General features: G+C 54.7%; 4 protein-coding genes across 4 annotated transcripts; 2 read left to right on the top strand and 2 right to left on the bottom strand.

Moving 5' to 3' along the window:
- IE81DRAFT_325637 (hypothetical protein) lies at window positions 1-1909 on the top strand (the record flags this gene model as incomplete). The annotated part of the gene is made up of 5 exons (XM_025514583.1): window positions 1-48; window positions 145-378; window positions 472-1171; window positions 1257-1335; window positions 1425-1909. Coding segments are annotated over 5 exons (1108 nt in total), but the record flags the coding sequence as incomplete, so codon positions are not given.
- Window positions 1910-2389: 480 nt separating this feature from the next.
- On the top strand, window positions 2390-4181 carry IE81DRAFT_305251 (hypothetical protein). Its single transcript, XM_025512322.1, has 3 exons — window positions 2390-3665; window positions 3764-3874; window positions 3967-4181. Exons 1-3 carry the CDS (start codon window positions 2625-2627, stop codon window positions 3970-3972), a joined length of 1158 nt encoding a protein of 385 aa, XP_025367562.1. The 5' UTR covers window positions 2390-2624; the 3' UTR covers window positions 3973-4181.
- Window positions 4157-7014, bottom strand: IE81DRAFT_325635 (hypothetical protein). Its single transcript, XM_025514582.1, has 3 exons — window positions 6758-7014; window positions 6127-6669; window positions 4157-6027 (listed from the first exon to the last, which is right to left on the bottom strand). Exons 1-3 carry the CDS (start codon window positions 6917-6919, stop codon window positions 4330-4332), a joined length of 2403 nt encoding a protein of 800 aa, XP_025367561.1. The 5' UTR covers window positions 6920-7014; the 3' UTR covers window positions 4157-4329.
- Window positions 7015-7267: 253 nt separating this feature from the next.
- Window positions 7268-9242, bottom strand: IE81DRAFT_342763 (DUF926-domain-containing protein). Its single transcript, XM_025515713.1, has 3 exons — window positions 8468-9242; window positions 7540-8395; window positions 7268-7453 (listed from the first exon to the last, which is right to left on the bottom strand). The coding sequence occupies exons 1-3, from the start codon at window positions 9145-9147 to the stop codon at window positions 7409-7411; spliced, it is 1581 nt and encodes a 526-aa protein (XP_025367560.1). The 5' UTR covers window positions 9148-9242; the 3' UTR covers window positions 7268-7408.
- Window positions 9243-9410: the final 168 nt, after the last annotated feature.

The following is a 9410-nucleotide window of genomic DNA, read 5'->3' as shown; positions in this document are numbered from 1 at the left end:
GGAACTGTATGAAGAAGGCGTGCACCACATGTTGCTCTTTCGTGAAATGTGAGTCGAGGTTTGAGCGGCCAGTGCGCACGCAAGGTACACATTTCTTTTTGCTGACGCGCAGCCAAACCGGCCCCACCCCGTGCACCACGATAGTCGAGCAATGATGACGCACGCAACGATTCAAGATTTCGCAATGGCAGACTTGACCAAACCGACGGCAAAGAGGTTCAAGAATCACCTGTCTGCTCTCTCTAACTTTTGGCGATTCAGTCAAGATCGCGTCATCGAATTCGACGATGCGGCTCGGGATGGCGATCAGCTGCTGGACCGAAGAGAGGATCTGGTCAAGAGCGTGGATGTGCTGCGCAACGAGCTTCGCAACCAGACGTGAGTTTGGCGTCTCATCAGATGCCTTCCCACGCGGTGTGTGCGCGCGCGCAACGTGCTGACAAGCATCGTGCGGACAATGTACCCCCACAGGGAGCAACGAGCGGCGGAACAGCCCAAGGTGCTTGCGCTGAGGGATGAGAACGCTCGTCTGTCCGACAAGCTGTTGGGTCTCAAGAAGGAGCAAGGCACGCTGATGCAAGAGCACGACGTGTTCAAGACGGAAAAGGGAGACTTGACTCAAAAGTTGCTAGATCTCCAGTTCAAGCTCAACACTGCCATTGCCGATATCAGGCGGTACCAGAATCGAGCGATCGAGTCACCCAACAAGCTGAGAGAGATGTTGTCAGAGTTGGAAGAGCGATACAAGCAGGACAAGGTGTCTTTGGGCGATAGTCAGCGCAAGATTCGAGAGCTTCAAGAGAAGCAAAAGGTGTTGCAGGGTGTAGAGACGGAGACGAAATCGGCGCAGGGTCTGTTGCAGAGAGTGCTGGAACAGACGCAAAAGTATGCGCAGGAAGAAGCGGCTAGGGATCATGCGTTGGCTACTTTTGCGGATAATCAGAGAGCGAGGGACGAGATCGAGCTGAAGAAGGACTTGGTGGCTAGACGATTGGCCAGCCTGACGCAGCGCATCGAGAGGCTCAACAAGAGCATCGAGACGAGAAGAGCGGAGGAGAAGAAGAGAGCTTTGGAGGTCGAGGCTGAATTTGATCGACTTTCGAAGGAGAAGGGCAAGAGGTCAGAGGAGGAAAAGGGCAAAGTGCAAGAGGCTGACGCGTACGAGAAGGAGGTGAGTTGCGCGGGATGAGCTGGGCCAGTTTCACTGCTGCGTGTGCTGTGCTCATACCGATATGCCCCATGCTTGAACGTCGCAGTACACCGACTTGATGCGCGCATACGACGCTCACGTAGCGTACATGAAGCAGGAGAGCGAGGTGATCAAGGCTCGAGCACGTGAGTGTCCTTGTCTAGAGTGGACCCAGCACGCCCTTTCCGTCGCATCGACTGACCCGCGAGCATCCGAACCGCGTGTCGCGTCGCAGGAGAGTACATGTCGGTCATTCGACAGAAACTCAATGTGCAGGTCTAGAATCACGTGAATACTCTCACGTCCGTCTCGCCCTGTTCGCCAAGTCAATTTGAATGCTTGCTTAAGGATTCTTGTTGTCTTTTTTTTTTTCCTTTGCCCAAGGCTCGCCCTCTCATCTACTTCCATGTACAGTAGTCATCTCGACCGTGTCAATTCATCTTCCAAAGCTCGAATACTGACTCGTCGATGTTGCGCATCAATGGATGGCGTGAAAGGATCCTCGCGTCCGAGTCGCGTAATTTATCCACAATCGTCGCAAGGGTTGAAGGACGAGGGTAACTCGGCGATCGCCAGGGCCCAATTCGCGTTGGCAATGATGCACGAGGCGCTGGAGAAGGAGCGGTGGAAGCTTTGCTGCGCGTTCCTTGCTTGCCTGCACGATTTGGTATGCGGAAGCACACACGAGATTCGAGAACTCTGATTGATGACTCTTTTTCAGCCCCAATCACGATGACCGAGCGACGAGGTGCGCCGTTGCTTTGTTCATCTGTTGATTGCTGCGCATATTTGCCAGTCTGAGTGCAGAGGAAGGGTGGAGAATACGGGAAAGAGAGTCTTTTGGATTGCTTTCGTCCGACTCGACTCGACTCGACTCGACTCGACTCGGCATTGCTGAATCGCAGCCAACGTCGTGTGCCCTTCAAATTGAGTGCGAGTCAAGGCGATCAAGTGGAAGCAATCACAATTTGGAATTGAATGCTCAAGAGTCAGAAGAAGAGAGTATAGTCTGTCTGTCTGATGAGTGTGGATGTCGAATCAAGAATCACGAATCTGGTGAGCGGTGCTGCCAAACAAGCGGCTTCTCTGAATCGCATTCAAATTGATGACAATGTCACGTGACGTGCAATCTCAATCCAATTTTTGTAATTTCTTCAGCTTCCGCGCAAACTTCATCAGAACTCACGAATCGCGAGTGCGCCTTCGCAAGTGCAGTCCCACAGTGTGAGAGATTGCTGCTACTGCCTCTTCCTCTACCCATCTGTCCTGACCATTATTCCCTCTTCCACAATCATCGGTTCAAAGTAGTGCCCGCTACTTGCTCTGTCATTTCTTCGCCACCTGGAACTTTTGAGACGCACACTTTTGCCTGATCAAATCAGCTCGCGCCGAGTGAGAAATCAAGCCCTGCCCCACTAACTTGCACGGCGTCAAGATGCCCTCAGCAGCCAGACCTACGCGCAAGGGCGCCAAGGTGACGACCACCGAGCCGACCTCTTCCACTCTGAAAGGCAAGGGCAAGGGCAAAACATCTTCCACAGACGCCAGCAGCTCTTCTTCCTCTCCCGCTACAATCCAACGCAAGGCTACGACTGCAAAAAAAGATAAAAACTTGGACGCCGAAGCGAAACCTAAAGCTAGACTTGCAAAACCTAGCGAAGCTGCGCGCAAAGCGAAAGAGGTGTCGAAGGATGTTGGAACGAATGGATGGAGCGAGGGCCAGAGTCGAAAGATGATCAAAGGGACGACAGAGACGAGTGGAGGCAAGAAGCGCACCAGATCGGATGGGCAAGAATCATCTACCAGACCAAAGAAACAATCACAGTCCCTCAAGAGCAAGAGCAAATCGCCCCTCGTAGCTTCTGAACTGGTCATCTCTGACGAAGAAGACGCCGAGGACTCGGAGGTAGATGCGGGAGGTGACGAGACCATCTTGAGAGGTTTATCAGTGAGCGCTAGCGAGTCTGGATTGGAGAGCGACTCGGACGATTCAGAGGAGGAAGAGGAGGAGGAGGTGTTGGACAAATCGCTGGCTGTGGGCGAGCTGGTCAGGTTGCCTAGCAGCAAACAAGATGCAGACGTCAAAGCGAGATTGGATGCGGTAGCGCGCAAAAAGAACCTCAAAGGAAGCTCCATCGCATCCATCCCTTCCGTGCTCTACTTTGGTCGACTTCCCAAACACTTCATCGAACCAGCATTGAGATCTTACTTGGAACAATTTGGAAAAGTGAACAGGTTGAGATTGTCGAGGAATAAGAGGACGGGCGCTTCAAAGCATTATGCGTTTGTAGAGTTTGAGGATGGCGAAGTGGCAAAGATTGTTCAGGAGACGATGGATAACTATCTGATCGAGGGAAGGTTGTTGCAAGTTAGACAGGTGCCTGCTGCTAGGGTTCATCCTTCCATGTGGATCGGGGCAAATCGCACTTTTAGAAAGATCCCAAGAGATAGGTTGGCCAGGGTGCAGCACGACAAGGTGAGTTTGGGATGTGTGGCCCCCTTGGCACACACCAAACCGAACGCAGCTTGCCATCTCTGTCGCTGACTCTGCTCCCCTTGCCACACTCTTTCCAGCCTCGAAATGCGGAGCAGCGAGCAGAGGTCGAGAGGAAGCTGCTCGATAGGCAAGAGAAGAAAAAGGCAGCTTTGAAAGCCGAGGGGATCGACTATGAATTCGTGGGCTACGTGAGTACGACATTTTGCTGGCTCTTCGTTGCCCCGAATCATTTCGAAAGCTTACACCTGCGTGATCCATTCCCATATCCATCATGTGGCAGGCGTAAGAAAACCCCTCCCCACCCCCCAAACTGTTCTCGGTGTTGGATAGATGTACATTCAATTCTCAATCGACGACTCCTTTCAAATTGTGCACAGTCGTCCTGCTCAGAATGCCCGTCTGCTGGGGTCACGCCATGCGCTGCGCGTGCACTTGGTATCATATGGCATGTATTCGCAAATACAAGCAGTCTTGGTATGAGGGCTGATTGGGTTACACGCAAAGGTAAGGGTGGGGAGGGGTAATGGCTGGGAACTTTCGATCGGGCAAAATTTCGACCCGTTCCGGCATGAGTCCTCGTCTGAGGCATCAACGCGCTCTCGGCAGCCAAATGCGCAATCATTCTAGGCCCGCTTGAATACGCCTAGGCTGCATTCGCTGTGGGCTTCATCAGGACGAATTCGACGCCATGCTCGTTGAACCAGCGCTCCTCGTTGCGGATCTGATTCAGCTCGCTCTGGGCCAAGTACACGGTACGCAAGGGCGCAGCGTCACCTCGGACGCCCTGCGGTGTAGAAGCTGCAGGGTCGCAAGAAGGGTCCAAGTACTGCCAGACTTCTAGCAGCCGGATGCGCGACTTTTGCAAAATCTGTCCCACAGTCGCCGTGATGTTCGAGGCGGAAGTGTTGCGCGAAAAGGGACTACCGCTTTGCTTCTTCTCCACCTGAACAGCTGGCTTGTTGAGTGGAAGTGGATTGTCGAAATCGCAAATGTAGTCGATGACATTTTTGGGAGCTTGTCGATGCATTGCGAAACGAAGCGCCACCCATCGACGCAAGAAGCCTACCCAGCCTTCTGCAGACCAGCACGGTGCTGCTGTGCGACTTGCACCATCAGCACGAAGCGCGAATCCATCGTGGATCGATGCACATATGACTATGGAGGAGATCATCCTCGGCAAATAATGATCGCGCGTCGTGTCGAACAAGTCGACCAGCTCAGCAACGCCGATATCGTGAACAACAACCTCGGCAGCGCCTAGCCAGGTGGGCGGCTGCTCGGGCCATCCATGCAAAAGTCTCTCCACAACCTTGAGATCTTCCCAAGGTCGAATGGCATCGGCCTTGCTGGGAGCTGCTTGAATGTGCAAGACGCGCAAAGAGGGCAGGTTAGAAAGAGGAAGCATGTGCTGTTGCCCGAGCTGTATGTCGACGACCTCCAAAGCGGGGAAAGAGCATTCTTTGAGACTGTACCACTCGAGCGGAGCCCTTCCGTAGCCGGGCGGACTAGTAAGGCGAAGATATCGCAGCTGCGGACACGCCGCCGGCACACGCATGTCCGGAGGATAGTGGCATGTCTCCATGATCCTCGACATGAGGCCAGCATCTTCCACGAAGCACCAGTTGAGCGTCTCCAAAGTCTTACACGTTCGGTAGAGCACATCCATCAAAGCGCAGAGCAAACCATTCTTGTAGACTCGGAGATGTCGCAGCGAATGTTCCAGCGATGCCCACGTTTTCGGCTCCCAAATATGAAATTCCGGAACGACCAACGTCTTCAAGGCACGCGCTGAAAGGCTTGCGGGTAAGACCGGCAGATCGCAAGAATACCAATCCAGATAATCCTTGAAAGTCGAGGCGCATTCGGGAATGTGACTGTCGTGCACCCTGCACCTAAACTCCACGGCCGTCTTCCGCGTGCACTCGCGCGCTGCCAGCGATCCTTCGGGCAAGACGAGGTGTTGCAGATGAGGCGCTTCGCAAGCCCACCTGATGAAGTCGTGCGTTTCGTTCAAGCAAGCCATAGCGCCGCTCTTAGCGATCGAAGAATGAAGGTGAAAGAAGCCTTTCAAAGCAGCTCTTTCCTGCTCGCCAGCCAATTTTAAGAGCTCGGCCGCAGCTTTATTCTTCGAGGGCTCAATGATCCAAGTTTTGACGCGGTGCTCTGCAGCCCGACATTCCCGCAATGCAGCTTTGCGCCAGTCCCGATTGTCCAAGTCTACGGTGAGGTGACGAGACAATTCTGGTGTTGCGACGACGGAGCGCCAGCGTGGACAAACCTCGCCGATGATGTTGAGAGTTCGCCGCGGGAGTTGAGCGAAGATTGCGGACAGGGTGTCGTCCTGCCCCAAAGAGGAGGCGGAAAGGTAAGATGAAATGTTGCTAGATTACAGGCGACGCACAAGTGCTTCATGAAGCGTCAAGAATGCGCGAATCCTCACCGAAAGCAGGTTCACCGCCGGTCCATCTAGTCGTGCTTGCAGTTGGGTGAATGCATAGTCCCAAGACGACCCGTCCCTCGGCGAATATCTGGGAGACTTCTCGATCGCTTTCAAAGCCTGCTGTGCTTGCCCACAAGCTCTCAGCGCTTCAGCAGCTCTATGATATGCCTTTGGTTCGTCTGGCAATAGTTGCAGCGCTGCTCTAGCAAGCCGAGCAGCATCCTGATGAAGTTCGGTAGCTTTGACGCTTGCGAGAGTCTTGCTGGCGCATCGACTTTTGTCCTGCGTCGGAAGTTCTCTCCAAACCAATGACAGAGCATCTACGCGGTAAGTGTCGCATCGGACCAGCTGAGCATAGTCCTCGGAGGTGAACGTGCCGTCGTTGAACGTTCCACATCGCCTGGGCGACCTCGTCGCTTCTTGCTTCTGTCGTTTGGCTGTGGCAGACGGATGTGCGTTGGACGAAGCGCGGTAGAGCGCTTCGGTGGCTGCACTGAGCAGCACCTCGCCGACCGGGGTCTGATTGCTTGTTTCCCTAGCGTGCTACATTGGCGAGGTGGATAGCAGGGGTGCTGGTTGAGTCGCGAACAGGCCCACAGCGTCTGTTTGCCCAAACATTGTAGACGCTCACCTTGAGCAACATCTCCAGCGCTTCTGACAGGACATTGCCAGAGAGCTCGAGCAGCTTGCTCTGAAGCTCTGCAGGGTCGTTCGGCAGCTGATCAAGCGTGAGCGCCTTGCTCGTCGTGCGTGGCCGCTTGGAAGGTCGAGGGGTCGCTGCAACGGTCGCCATGATGGAAGAAAGCAGCTAGGATCGTGTAGCCAGCTCTTGTATGGGCTCGGACCATTGCGGGTGTGCGGAGAGCCGTATGTTCTCCAATTCTGGCGAGGACGAGGGCATCAAGCAAGAACGACACGAACAGAGAGCCTTTGCGAGGATGCAAGGCGATATGCAGCACACAGCAGGCCTCCCCTCCAACGCGCGTTTCGCGTGTCAATTTGGAACGCGTCAAGCACGCGTCGCGCCGTCTCGCCGCGGAGACAAGAAGCAAAAAACCATGGGAGCTGGTCAAACATCCAGAAGCGCACATCGTGTGTTGCGAAGTCATCATCACACAGCGTCCATCTGCAGCAGCGAAGTGCGAATCATTTGCACGCGAGGAGATTCTCCCCTGCGCAGCATACATTCAACCAGGTCGAGCCTTCAGGAGGAGACACACGAGCGTGCTTCCGTCTTCACAAAAGAATCGCAGAAAGGTAGCGTAAAGCCGAGGGCGGCTGTTCATCTGGGTGCGCTGCCTCCCATAGAGTCAAGCATATCCTTGAACTGCAAATCAAGTGAACGGCGTCATGAGTAAGCATGCGCTCTCTTCCACCGCGTTTGCCAGAACAGGACGGGTGGATGGAACGTACCTGTTCTCTAATCGCCTGTTCCTTCTTCGCATTCTCTTCCGCCTGCAACTTCAGGATGCCCCTCTTCTCCTCTGCGCTAATGACCTGATTCTCCTTTCTCATCCTGACCGCGTTCATGCGCTTATGTCGACTTCCGCTCATGACGAATCCAGCATTCTCAAACTTTTCAATCTGCTCGCTTTCCAAACCAATCTCTCCTCTTCTAGGAATACGCTTGCCCTCGGCTGCGTACGCCGCCATGGCCGTCCCTTCGCCTGGCAATAGAGCTCGCCCATACTCTTTGCCCATGCCTTTGGAATTAGAAGCTTGCGCTAGCGCTTCTTCCTCCACCGCTGCGCTGGATTGAGGCAGAGCAGGTCCGATGCGTGGCTGCACTCGTCGCCCCCCTGCCGCAGCTGGAGAAGCATCTCCTTCAAGTGTGACGCGAGCCAGCGCTTTTCCATCCGTCTCCACGGCGCTGGCTGATCCGCTCGACGCCGCTCTCTTCTCTTCGAGCCTTGTTTCGGAGTGGGAACGCTCGGACCGTTTACGCGCCTTCCTCTCACTTCGCTGTTCTTCGTCCTCACTGTCATCTCGGCGCCGATGACGATGCTTCGTCTCCTTTTCTTTTCGTCTTCTTCGCCTCTCTTCCTCCAAGTCTGAGCTTTCATCTTCCGACGTGTCGTACCTTCTCTTTCTGCCAGAGCTCGATCGATGGTGCTTACGGCTGCTGGATCTGTGTTTATGATCCTTGTCACGGCTCGACTTGTGCTTTGAAGAGTCGTGCTTGTCTCTTTTGCTTGCTTTTTCGCGCAATGGAGAGCGAGGAGAAGGCGGCCAAATAGACAATGTGCTCTTCTTTCGCTCTTCATTTCGACTGTTGTGAGTTGCGTGGGTGGTTCTTGTCAACTACTTGCCCTATGCTCTCAATGCACATTTACCAACTCACCTTTCGAAGTACCCTTTGTCGCTCACGGGCGGACCGCCTTGACCTCTCCTGCCCCAGGCACCTGGAGGGGGGGCACCCTCCCTAGGTGGTGCCAAGTCTTGCGAATAAGCTTCAGGTCTACCATCAAAACGAGGCGGTGGAGCTCCGTTCCAGCCGTGATGAGACGGATGCGGAGCAAAGCCAGGAGGAGGAGGACGTTCGTGGTATCCCGGAGGAGGGCCAAAGCCTGGGGGAGGTCCGAACCCTGGAGGTGGAAGATGCCCGGACCTCTGGCCATATCGATAGCCTTCATCAGCACGAGGTGCGGCGGCCCAGCCTGAAGAATCTTCGCGTGGAGGTGGAACGCGCGGATCCATCCCTTGCGGTAGCGGTTCGTCGTATCGACGCCCATGAGACCTTTGCTCCTCTCCTTCTCCATACGAGGGCCTTTCTCTCTCGCCTCGTGACCAGCCGCGCCGATCGTCCAACTCATCGCGTTGATCTCCCTCCCCTCGAACTCCACCTCCACGCTCTCTCGAGGACTCTCTCTGTCGCCCATCGTCAGGGTTGCGCCTGCTGGGATGCCCATTCACACGAACATCTCGACCTCGAGATCGATCAGCAAGTCGATTCCTCAGCTCTTCCTCGCGAGACAGTTGAGTATCGGTAGGCGTGCTGCTGGAAGCGATCCCAGTGCTCATGATCCGAGATTCCGTCGCAAGAATGTGGGCGTGTACCTTGGGAGAGATGACAGATGAAGGGGCGATTGCAAGACTATGGGTTGATGGTGGCGAAGTGAAGCGCAGTCGGTCGAAGGGCACGAGTTGTCGTAATGGCTGGCTTTGTATGCATGGCTGAGCGCGCCCAAAATTCAGGCGGTGCCAAACCTTTACGCGTCCCACTTAAGTGCTACTGTACCACCGTACACGCTTCTGGCGATGTCATGCGCCTGCAAGAAGCCTAA

The sequence above is a fragment of the Ceraceosorus guamensis genome (genome assembly GCF_003144195.1).
Source record: "Ceraceosorus guamensis strain MCA 4658 unplaced genomic scaffold IE81scaffold_69, whole genome shotgun sequence".
Taxonomy (NCBI): Eukaryota; Fungi; Basidiomycota; class Exobasidiomycetes; order Ceraceosorales; family Ceraceosoraceae; genus Ceraceosorus; species Ceraceosorus guamensis.
This window is presented reverse-complemented; position numbering and strand designations above follow the sequence as displayed.